General features: G+C 41.4%; 1 protein-coding gene across 3 annotated transcripts in view; it reads left to right on the top strand.

Annotated features, from left to right (window-relative positions):
• RSRC1 (arginine and serine rich coiled-coil 1) overlaps nucleotides 1-6,936 on the top strand; it is a 141,417-nt gene extending 134,481 nt beyond the window's left edge. For all 3 annotated transcript variants that reach the window (XM_084291853.1, XM_084291854.1, XM_084291852.1), the window contains 3 exons: nucleotides 2,985-3,091; nucleotides 4,038-4,184; nucleotides 5,254-6,936. In XM_084291853.1, the coding sequence (XP_084147979.1) occupies nucleotides 2,985-3,091; nucleotides 4,038-4,184; nucleotides 5,254-5,346 (347 nt within the window). In that variant the 3' untranslated portion in view covers nucleotides 5,347-6,936. The remainder of the gene's footprint in view (nucleotides 1-2,984; nucleotides 3,092-4,037; nucleotides 4,185-5,253) is intronic.
• Nucleotides 6,937-12,352: the final 5,416 nt, after the last annotated feature.

Here is a 12,352-nt window from a genome sequence, read left to right as displayed (position 1 = left end):
GTCGGCAGGCCCAGCGCAGGCAGCAGCGCGGGGCTGGGCTCGGGGCGGCCCCGGCTGCCTGCGGCCTCGCACCAGCACGGCTCGAAGCATCGACCACCTTCAGCGCCGTGTCCTAGCGCTCTGCGAGCCCGCTTTGCCTTCCTCCTGCGTGTCTGTAAATGTCCTCGAAGGCCGCGGGGTGTGAGTGGACGCGGGGAATGGCAGGCGTGGAAAACCCACAGGGGTGAATTTGGCACGGGTGCAGAGAGGCGGCTGCTCCTAGCTGCCCCTGCTGCAGTTCAGAGCTCAGCGGCTGAAGTTTCCCCATTTGATTTGATTTGAGCCCTGATATTTCTGTTCTGCTAAGGAAAGGATGTCACTGTGCAGACTTGTTTTAAGATACCACAAAGGGTGGGTGATGTGGCTATAATATATTTAAGCAGTGGATCACAGGTGTGAGAGTACTTAGAGCTGAACTACAGCTGAAGCAGTACGTGCGCAGTAGGATCAGGATTCTGCGGTATCACCTCATGGTAACCACCCAGAGTAACGCCAGGTGAAGGGGAAAATAATTTCCTTTTCAAGCCGGTTTGTCTGTTTGTGTTTTCCTTTCATCCTCAGCTCATAAACAAAAGAGCAGAACAGACAGCAATTTGTTCTGTATTTCCAAAGATTTCCCTTAACATGTATTATATTTTAGCGGGTCAGTTCAATTAGCCAGGTATATCCCTTTAAATATAATTAGTTAAATATGAAGAAATGTATTCTGAGGAACATCTTAGGTTTATTTTGACGTTGCCTTGATTCTTAAGGAGTTTTCTTCAAGCAGCTTAGGAAGAGGGATCGGTTCATTTTCCCAGTCAGGGCTATAGATTAGCAATGAATCCAGTGAGCATTACAACTTTGCACCTAAACGCCATACAAGAAATATATAAAATAGATTTTTATTTGATTTAAAACAGTTTGATGGGTCACTCACAAGGTGCTACCCACTTAATGCTTCTGCTCCAATACCTGTTAAATTCATAGCAGGATTCAGCAGCGGTTTTGTCTTTAGGAATAAGCAAACAAACGGGAATGTGTCAGGCGGGGCTTGCAGGCGAGTCGCTTCTTCCTTTATCTGATTCCGCAGCGCTTCTAATTACTGCGTGCGTGAAATTTGGGGATAGCATCTCAGGCATCCATCCGACAGAGGTATATGTTTTGTTTCTAAAGGGACATTGCAGATTCCTGCTAACACAGACCAACCATGGCTCGGGCAACCGGGTCCCAGGGATCCGCAGATTACTCTAAAATTAGTTTAGGTGAAGGCTCCCTGGCAGAGTTGGCTTCATGGTGGGAGGCAAAAAGAGCGACAACGGCCACTGGTACCCGCGTGGCGCTGGGCAGGGCTGGCCACTGCTCCCGGTGCGGTGCTGTGCGCGGTGCTGTGCGCGGCGTGCTGTCAGCGGGCCCCGGCTGCTGCCATTGATCATCGTTCTTGCTGCTGCTGGAATGGCCTATTTATAAAAAATGGCCTCAACAATCCCTAACGCGATATTTAGCTTGTTTTTTTCACGGTAACACAGTAAAAAGACTTGCTGGGCAATGAGTTAGTATTGATTTTTTTTTTTTTTTGTCTGTAGCCTCTTAGCTTTCTGACTCCATTATTTTTGATTTTACTATGAAATACATATCCTTCCCACTGACATCTGACAAACAACATATGGAAGTCATTTTATCTACCAATAATGCGTTTGTCAAAAATATCATGCGCTAATGGGTTCTGCTTCCTCCAGTCCATTTTCCCCAAGTTAATGTCACTGATGTAATTCTAAACATTTAGTGATTTTTGCCCCCTTAATAATTTGTCATTCCTATAGGTTTGGGTAAGATTCGCATAGGGTACTGTAGCAGGCTGGGAACTGGCCATAGGCTGTGCGTTACAAAGAGCTGAGCAACTGGTTTGAAGTCCGCATTCACCGGCTTATCTCTGATCCTCAGAGCTCAAGGAACTACGATTTCCTCTCTCTAGGAGGGCATTGGTATATTTAGTTTTGTATTTCCCATGGGATATTTAGAAGTCTTTTTTAGAAAAGAAGTCCTTAGCTCCAAGCCAGCAGAACTTTTAAATGTGAGCTTAATTGTAAGCAAGCAATTTTTTCCTTTTTAACCCAAAAGAATTACACTTAAGTACGAACTCAAGCTTTGCTGTAGCGCAGCTGCTGGCCTGAGCTTTGCCAAAGCTGGAGCTTTCTGGAGGCTTCTTGCAAGTTGTATCTCTTTTGTCTGCCTCATCCGTGCTCTAGTGCTCTTCACAGAGCCTGTCCCAACATACGGGTGCAGAAAGCATGTTCAGAAGTAACTAAGCTGGAGACAAACTGGTTAATGTTGTAAGTGGGAGCATGCAGTTAGAAGAGTGAATTCAAGACTTGCTTGTCACTGCAGTTAGACACAGAAGTTGGTAACGAAGATTAACTGCGCTCTGAATCCGAAGAAGCAGAAAATGAAACCAGCAGTAAAGTGAACTCTTTTTTGTCAGCTGTACTGCAATGACCAAGCCGTACAGAACTAATGATGTAGCTTGTCACCAGAACTGGGGTGGTGGCACGTCTCTGGGCATCCACAGCCAAAGCAAAATTCACCTCGGTACAAGGAGAAGTGGTTTTACTACTGCACGCAGACTGGACTCCACTGGGTTGGTTGTTCTGGCCACGAACCCTTACCTTCTCTGGGAAATTCCCGTGCCATAAATCTAGCAGTTGTCCTGCAAGGACTTCTCCAGCAAATTCTTAAGTTAGCATCTGGAATGGTGGCATGCCTTCAACAGTGACGGCCCACTGACTGTTGTTATTTTTACTAAAGGAGAATGATTTTTTGTGTAACAGAATACTTTGGGCTACATTGCAAGTTTTGTTTTTTTCCTGGCATGCGCTGCAGTAAGATATATTCAAGACATCGCTTAGACACAGCTTTTATCAGAGGCTTACAGTAATGTGTACTGACATTGCACCTTCTTTTTGTAGACCAAGCCACCCTAGTAGAGCAAGTGAAACGAGTGAAAGAAATTGAAGCTATTGAAAGTGACTCCTTTGTTCCACAGACATTCAGATCAAGTAAAGAAGTCAAAAAGGTAAGTTTTCAATATCCTTTCTTGGTGCGTAATCCTTTCAGAGTCAGGTGGCTTCTACGCTGTGAATACAGTTTCCACTGATGAAAGAGCATCGATGTTGACAACCCTAAATCCCACCACTGGAGTCAGAGTTTGGACAGCGACTCTCTGGTGTTCTCGTGTGGTGTGCAAGGAAGAACACGTTTAAGTGTGTAACAGTTCCAGCGAAATCCACTGCTTTGATGGTACATTGTAACTAAGCTGCACAACTCCAGTTTTTAAAAATTATTTTTAAATCATAACAAGTCATTAAGATTTTTTTAAGGAAAAGCAGAAGGATTAAAATCCAAAAGTAATCGGACACTTACATTGCAATTAAGGATAGAGATCAGTGCTTTTAATTCTTCTGAACTGAAAACAGAGTTCAGGACTGTTCTTACTCGCTGAAACAAAATGACCTCATTTTCAGACAGCTTTCCAGAAACCTGATGTGAGACATCCAGGCTTCAGAACTGTACCTGCATTTGGGCTGCCAAGTTTTCTAGGGAACTCGGGCACTTTTGTCTTTGGCAGCATGTAAGCAAGGTGTTGGTTCAGTTTTTCCACCTGACAGCAAAGGATTTTGAATCATCACTGTTTGATTCCCCAACATGCAGATTATTGTTTTTCCAGAAGTATCTGAGAAGTTCATGCAGCTTCTTCAGAAGGTGATCCAAAAAGAAAAACAAAGCTACAGTTCTGCAAGCTCTCTCCTTGCCTTTGGCAGTACTTCTTCCTCTCCGTGTGTTCGGTCTGGAGGTGTTAGTCCATGCCCAGGCAGTTCCTGCTAAGCACGCTGAGAAGTATTCGCGTGAGGATCCTTTTGTGGGCATGTGTGCAATTCAAAGAAAGTTGAATGCTTGGTTAAGATCCTGTCGTGCTTGGGAGTTTGAGGATAAAATACTCAGATGTGTTTCTTTCTTTTTAGTCAATAGAGCCTGCTGAACTAAAACACGAACCTGTAACAATAGGAGCGGGAACTGTTGAAGCATCTGCTCCTGAAAAAGAAACAGCACCTGCCAATATCCCTACTGCCATCAAATACCAGGACGATAATTCTTTAGCACATCCAAATGTAAGTGTGTCAATATTTACCTTATCTTTAGAACAACGCAGCCCATTGAATGAGAGCAGGTTCACATGACCTAACAACAGTTTTGCCCATCAAATAATTTGTGGTCTGAAGACTGTTTACTAATGGGCCGCTCGCTGGCTCAGAAAGGATTACTTTCCTTGCATAATCCAACAGAGAAAAATGACAAGAGGAGGTTCACCAGCTTCTTGGCTAAAAGCCACGTGAACGCAAGTGAAACATCTTTTTTTTTTTTTCCTCTTTTAATTAAAAGAAGAAAAAAAAAGACTTTTCACTTGCATTTTAACTGATATTATGTATTTTAACAGACATTTCTGCTAAGTCCTGTTACTGATTGAGTCACCTGACCTGGATAGCAAAACCAGTGCTTGGCAATAGAAATGCAAGAACAAATACTTAGGGATTTAGGAAAGTTAGATAGGAAAACTAAGCACTGAAAACCTTTATGAATGTTTTAAGATTTTCTTAGAGGGAATTGTGTTGAGAAGCTATCTGATCATTGTAAAAAATGTTAAAAAAAAAAAAAAAGTTCTAAGTTTTATTTTCAGTTATACAATGGGAAAAATATACAATCACACTCATTTATCCAGTCAAAACACCAAGCTCTGTTAAAAAGTAGTGCAGTTTTTGAGTTGCAAACACATTTTATAACAAAGTAACTCACTGGTTGACTGTAGGGGAATTTTAAATCCTTTCCATGTCCATAGAAATTGAGGAAAAGAATTTTTAAGGATTAGCAAGTTAAAAATTACTTGCAGTAACTAAACTAATGCAAGTTTTGAATAATGGATATGGCTAACGATGACGCAAGACCTATGCAAAACAACAAACTCATTGTTTCAGAGGGAGACTGAAGGTAGAATATCTTGGCTTTCAAATTACTGGCGTCTCAACCTTTACTACTGTGTTTGTTTCACTATTTTAACACCCACGTGCCGCTGAGCTTCTGTTCTTAGCATTGAAATAGTCAGTATGTATTTCAACACACTGTAACAAACAGAAAGGTTAATGACTTGTGCCTACTTTATTTCTTCCCCCCTTCTTCTCTCAGCTGTTTATCGAGAAGGCAGAAGCAGAAGAGAAGTGGTTTCAGAGGCTGATGGCACTTCGGCAGGAAAGGCTGATGGGCAGTCCAGTGGCCTGAGCAAACTCCTGTGACCATAGCATACAAGTTCTCAATGAATGCTGAGAAATTCTACCATTAAATGTTTTATTTTTCTCTTTTGAGGGGATTTTAATACTCAGTATGAGATGTACAGAGAATAAATATTTCATCCGAATAAACAAGAGTGTTCTATCCTCAGTTTTTTTCCCCTAACTCATTGCTGGGTTACTTGTAGCGCTGAGAAGGGAAGGCTATCAGAGCAGTGTAATTTGCTTTTTCTGTACTGGATTCCTCTTGGGTGCAGACTTGACAGCCCAAGGAGACGTAATTTTATACCTCCCAATCCCCCCAAATATATAACCGTGCAGCAGTTTAAAGATAAATGAAAAAAATAAGACTGTCAAAGAAAGTTCAGATTTACCAGTGCTCAGACAGTAGGAGTACAAATGATTCCGCCCTGGGCCATTAGATCTTTTGCAGCCGTAGAAGGATTCAGGGCAAATTATGTTGCTGTTATCTCGTCTTCCTTCCACCTTGTGTTACGGGAGCAGCTTTTGAATCCTGAACATCTGTGGGCAGTCTCCTCGCTGAGGGGCTGTTCTGAATTGATGTGCTCATCCGCCTGCTCCAGCCTTGTCTGGGGTCCTCGCTTGTGGTGGTCCTGAGTGGAAATAAATGTTTTAAATTTCCCTGAGTGTCTGCCCACTACTGTTAGCATCCTGGTAGATGTAAGGAAAAACTATGTTAACCTTTTAAATAAATTAGTTAGATTTTCAGCAGTTTTCAGTAACTGTATTTCCTGTGCAATTTTAAGCATATTAAGATGATCAATAATAAGGCAGTCTTCTCTGAATTCTTAACGGGAAATAACATAAAGTTTGTGTCTACTGATACAGACCTTTGTCAAAAAGACAAATGAAATACCTCTTACTGTACAGACAGTTTTCAGTATATGAAGTTACCATTTGTCCAAGTGTGACTTTAAAATAATGGGAGATTAGTCACATTTGACCATATCAAGCTTATCCCTCAGGTATATTTAAAAAATATGGATCTGTCCATCATCTAACTAAATTCCAGAGATCAACCAAATAAAATACAAAAGTTTTTTTTTTTTAGGTGTTTGGTAAATCTGTGAGAAAACTATTCCATCAAGAGAAGACTAAAATAAGCCTCCAACTACTGGACATAATATCTCATTGAAATTACCTGCCTGGGCTTTCCTTTGGGAATGAAGAAATTCTTAAGGCCTTTTTTTTTTTTTAAAAAAAAAAGTTTACTTTTCCTTGTTCTCAGATCTGCAGTGAAAACAATCAGAGGGAAAAAGATTCTGGAAATGTGGAAATGTGCTTTGGTCGTCTTATTTTTATTTTTGTTTAGATCATTGATGGAAAATGTATTAAATTTGCATTCTAACATGTTTTTAAGTTTTCATTGTGAACACTGTTAGTTTTACGTGGTCCTGCATTAAAATGGCTATCTGTGTTTCAAGACTATCTTGTCTGCAACAAGAAGTGGAAAAAAAGTTGTTTGTCTTGTTTCATTTCAGCATTTTCAAGTGGCAAATATCTGTCATTGTCCTGTTTTCTAATCGCTTTCTATGTTTCTTTCATAGTAAATAAAAAACTGTGATCCCTACATAAGGTGCAGAATTAAATTCCTCTTTTTCACACATCGTGTCAGATAATTTTAGTATTTGATTCAAAATGATTCTTTTTATTTAATTTGCATTCCTACACGTTATTAAGAAAATTCTACAAACCAGTCAAAGTAAATAAGACTTGATGGAAATAACAGGAGGTGCGTACTATTTCTAATCAACCAGTAATTAAATTTGTCTGGGCTGAAGGAGAATTGTGAGCAAGATCTGGAAAGAAAATGGAAAACAGCACTTAGATCTTCTGAAATGCACTGAGAGGTTGAGTATATGGTCCTCTACTGAGATATGCCAAACATAATTTGAGACACAGAGCAAATCCTTGTCAAGTTGATTTCTACAGTTGCAGTTGCAGACTGGTGTTCGGAATAACCAATAAAAGAACCATTCAGAATTCGGTAGTTTTAATGAAATATTTAACTTGTTTCTTGCCCCAGTGTCTCTGTGGAAACTGTTTGTTTAAGGAGCAGTTTCTTCTCCTTTAGGCCCTATATTCTCCCACCTTCTCCCAACTCCTGTTTTGAACATTCATTACATGTACTTGAAGTTTATGAAGTTGGTGGTGCTGGGAGAAGGACCTGTCAGGATTGGGTTTTTAACTTGGTGCCATCTGTCACAAATTAGCAAGCACACTATCCTTGTTAGAAACCTGCGAATTCATACAATGCAGATGTTTAAAGATGCCTACATCGAGTCGGTGATGCTCAAGTGTGTGATTAATGAAGGGAAGGTTTCACACGGAGCTGAGCAGCAATCTGAGCAGTGCCAGGTGTTGCATCTTGCAAGTGGGTTTCAATCTTCTTGTGGCTCCCTCATTGCCTGTAGTGAAGCTGGATGTTCAAAGCACTGATCCTTGTGATGTTCGTGGCCTTCTGCAACATTCGTTTGCAGTGACTCTCGGTGCTTTCCAAAGCTGAGCCCTATTAAGGGGCGCTGGATCAGCACTCCGCCTTTCTGAGAACCTGCTGTTGCTGCTTTTACAGCTTAACTTTCAGCAAAAATAGAAGCTGTTCCACTGAGTTTGCTCTTGTAGAGTAAAATAAAGGTTGTATAAGGCCAATCCGTGGGGTTATAAGTGTAAATGTTTACCACAGCACTCTTGATTCAAGTTGTGTAAACTCTCTATTTCCTTCTTTTGCTTTTACTTGAATAGCAAGCATCCTGTGATAAATTATTCATTTTCCTGTCAAAGGTAGACAGATATTTGAACATGAAAAATGAAGTATGGAAGAAGGCAGCAACATTACAAATAAACTTGATTCTATAACCAGCACTGCAAGACTACAGAGAAATTTGAAAAACTTGCTACTTACAATTATTTTATAAGCTTTAGGCACATTTTCAATGGTTATGTCAAAATATGTGTGCACTCCACAAGTTCCATGGGTGGGGTGTGTTCACTAGAGGAAAAGACAAAATATGTTACCTAATCGGATAGCCAGATACAAATGTTATTAACTGTGTTGTAACACAGACATGAAACTCGTATCAGTGTGCACCAGTATAATTTAATAAGGCAAAAACCTCTTGCCTGTGAAGACCTTGCTTCTTTTTGTCATATTTTGTACTTTATTCTATGCTCCTGGTAAAAATGAACGGATTCCTGATTAAGAAAGGGGAAGAAACGGCTGTTTGTTAGCTGTCCGGCCAGGACATAGAACTATTAGGGGGACTGTGCAGCCCTTAGAGACAGCGGCGATAAGGTTTTGTCATTCAGGACATGTGACTGTGTCTCTGATACAACTGGCGGTAACACAAAGTTCCTCATAATACCAAAGTGCCTTAAATCTGACTTAGACAAATCATGTGTAGGAGTGAAAAGATAATGCTGTAACTTGATCCGTTCAGACTTCTGGTAGTCAGCAAAGACCTCTACCCCTAGAAATTACATTAGCAAACTCATTTCACTTAGCCTGCTGAACAGCCACCATCAATTAAAATCAAACTCGACTGATTTTGATTTGATAACTTTCAGGTAAAATGTTCGCTGGCCTTTTCTGATTTCGTCCGTCATCCAGCATCTCCACAACTATTTTTTTATTATGATAGTTGCTTGAAAATTAGCTCTGTTTAGTTTTGAATTATGGTGGTTACAACATTTTAGAAAGTTTTTTTTTTCTACTAAAATAATGTTAGCTCCAAAACCCTGCCAGCCAGGAGATCAAATTTTGCTACTTCTGCTGCAGCCTCTCAGATATGAACAGGACTGAATGATCCCGAAGGCTGTTTTGCCGTCAGTAACCCAAAACCAACCTCCTCGGTGATTATAGTTTTCCATTTGTCAAGTTACAAGAAGCAGGTTATTTTTAGTGGAGATCCTTGAACTCTAGAAACCTGTTTCAGAAGAGATCAGTTTGAACCCATGACTTAATCCACCCATGATACAAGGCTTCAAATAGTAGCAGTAATAAAAAGCAATGCTCTAAGTATTATTGCGGCAGAATTTAAACTTTACCATTTGTAGTTTTGACAACATATTACATGTATTTCTTAATTTTTTTTTCCTGACTCTGTTCCCTTCCCTCCTTGTTTTCCTCCTTTGCTGAGACCTAGAATAAAAAGAGTAGCAGTGGCCAGGCCAGATTATGTGACACAGGGGAGCAAGACTTAGCCACTGAGTCACTCTGGAATTGCCACTCCAGGATGAGATGTGACACGATCCTTGTACTCTTTCTGGAGTTGAAGCTCAGCCCAGAAAGGGGAGGCGGGAGCTCAGCTCCCGGTGCTGGTGCGGAGCCGTGCTTCACGTCTAGCTGGGCTCCCACCCATCAGAGCGTGCTTCACGAGCTGAATATTTGTTTTCTAGTGTTACTTAAACCCAGGTGAAAATGAAAACCACTACTTGGCTATTGCTTTTGCTTCTTTAGCAATACAAGAAGGATTAGGACGGCATGATTGTAGTCCTGCAGCGGTGATACGAGAAGCCTTTCAGCCCTTGGGGATCATTTCTGAGCGCAGTATTTCGAAAAGGCTGTAGTTTAAAAGGTGCTTGCTGAGCTGCCACTGTAAAAATCTCGTTCCCACTAGATGTCTCTGCAGTCCCAGCGCAGTCGTCGCACGAACCTCGGTGGCCACCTAGAAAGGCTGTATAAATAAATGCACGGAAAGCGAACCTGCCTTTTTGTTTCCTAACTGGAGCTGGAGCTCAGGTATCAAGACAGAGCACTGCTGCCTTAGAATCTAAATCTTTTCAAATAAAAAATACTGATCCAACAGGTAAAAGCCAAGCATGTACAATGTATTTGGTGCAGTCCCTGGGGGAGTTTATCGGAGGAAGATGTACCCTCTCTGTCCTGAAGCAGTTTACCACATCAGGTGGTGAGCTCTGCGATGGGCAGCTTCTGGCACTGCCTGCTGGGGACAGGACTGTCACCTTCCTCTGGGCGCTGCAGGTGCTCCCGGCTGCTGGAGGCAACAGCTGGATTTTCAAGTTACAGTTCTGAAAGGAAGACATAAACAAATCTCATTAATTATTATTAGTGGGACCTGAATACTGCTAACATTTGTAAAAATGTCAAACGTGGGTTTTTTGGATACCTTTTCAGTGATTTCGGAGTATTTTTCTGTAAGTTATAGGCGTCTTATTTCAGTATTCATACGAGTTACAGAGCTGGGTGACTATGTGAATTGATTATACATTTAAATAAAATATTAATGTAAATGTTATTACATGTCTACCGCTAGTTGCTTGTAGTAGAATGATGCTTTTATCTGACACTTACCAACAATTTATAACAAACTGCTTTTGCAAAATACTCTGCATTGGGCTGATGTTACAGATGGAATGCAATCAGTTTTTTAACAACACTATCAAAAGGCCACTTCCACTAAAAAATATGCTTAAGCCTCTGGAAATTGCATTGCATCTTTAAGCCTACCTGTAAAAGACTTTAACTGTAAAAATGTAAGAAGTAAGGGTACCTCATTTATGCCAATACATTTTAAATTTAAATAGTAACTGCTGAGCCTTACAAAACTGACTGGGGATTGAGCACTGATTGTCTGAGTCCTCTCAAATTACCTTCAACCTTGCTTCTGACATTGCTTGGTTGTACACGGAAGGCTACAGTGCAGAACTGATCGGAGCCCCCAAGTGACCTGTTACCAGGTTTTTTTCCAAAACAGCTCAGAAAAAGGACTTAGTTTTAATACACTGTGCTGGTTCTCAATAGATAATCAGAACTAAACTTTCCCTGCACTTCTGGAAGTTAGGGGCTGCAGCAAATGTAATTAAAAAGTAATTGTGTAATAAAAGCTGGCATTTTCTCCTTAGAACTGATTACACCTCTTCTTGACAATTAAAACTGACAATTAATTCCTGCCTTACCTGTGAAATTAGTCATATACCGTGATCACTTCTGAGCTGTATAAACGTGATGTTGTGATAAGATGTGCATTGTTTTCTACAGGGCTGATTTAAATATGGCTTTAATATTCTCTGCTCAACGAGCAAGATTTGGTTTTACGCTTAGAGACAAACAGCCTAAGGCAGGCAAGACCTTTTGGATTAGTTCTGTTATTTGAACAAACACGGCGCTGTCTGAACTGCGGTCACCAGTTCTAGGTAGTGGAGAAATCTGGCTCCAGGTGGTGCAAACTGCCTGAAGCTGGGAAGAGCTCGGGTTTAGATTCCCCTGGAGCTGGCTGGTGCCGGCAGCAGGTGAATCAGGCAGCTCTGGCTGCCTAGCTGTGCTAGCCCCTGGGTGTGTGACACCACGCAATGTGCACCTTTGTTTGTCTGATTCTACATCTTGGTGGCCAAATCCTCAGCTCAGTTTGCCAACCTTCACTACTCACCTGACACAGATTCTGCCGCAGGAATACAATCGCTGCCTTCACTCCTGGAGCCAGCAGTTTGTGAATCTCGAGGCAGAACGCCTCCAGTCCTGGTGCACAGAGGAGCCCCCACCATCTCTGTACGCGCTGCTGTTGGCCACGTGCGCTGCTGAAGGAAGCATCAGAGCAAGCGCCAGGTGGCTTTGCCCCAATAATCAGAAAAAACTCAGGGCTGCGATGGTGCTGCTACTGGAGTATGAGTTTTTTCCTCCTCTTCCACATGCCAGAGAGATCAGTCACTGCGATTTAAGAAACAAATATGTCACCTCACAGAAGACTGCTCAGGTTCAGCATCTTCAACATTTATTGTCTGGTGGTTTGGCCATTGGGAACAGCAAAATGAGATAGCTGCGAATTGCTGGAGTAACTCAGGAATAAAATTCCCTCTGCTCCCTAATCCTGTAACGTGTGCTGCCATAGTGCTTATAATTAAATAGTTGCTGTACATGATGGCAACACAGCACATTTAAACAAATATTATTTTTGGACCAAATCCTGAGATCAATGATAAGCGCTCCACTGGGACCAGGTTTTGATTCTTTTGTTTGTTTG

This window comes from Netta rufina (genome assembly GCF_964035555.1).
Source record: "Netta rufina genome assembly, chromosome: 9".
NCBI classification, from domain to species: domain Eukaryota; kingdom Metazoa; phylum Chordata; class Aves; order Anseriformes; family Anatidae; genus Netta; species Netta rufina.
This window is presented reverse-complemented; position numbering and strand designations above follow the sequence as displayed.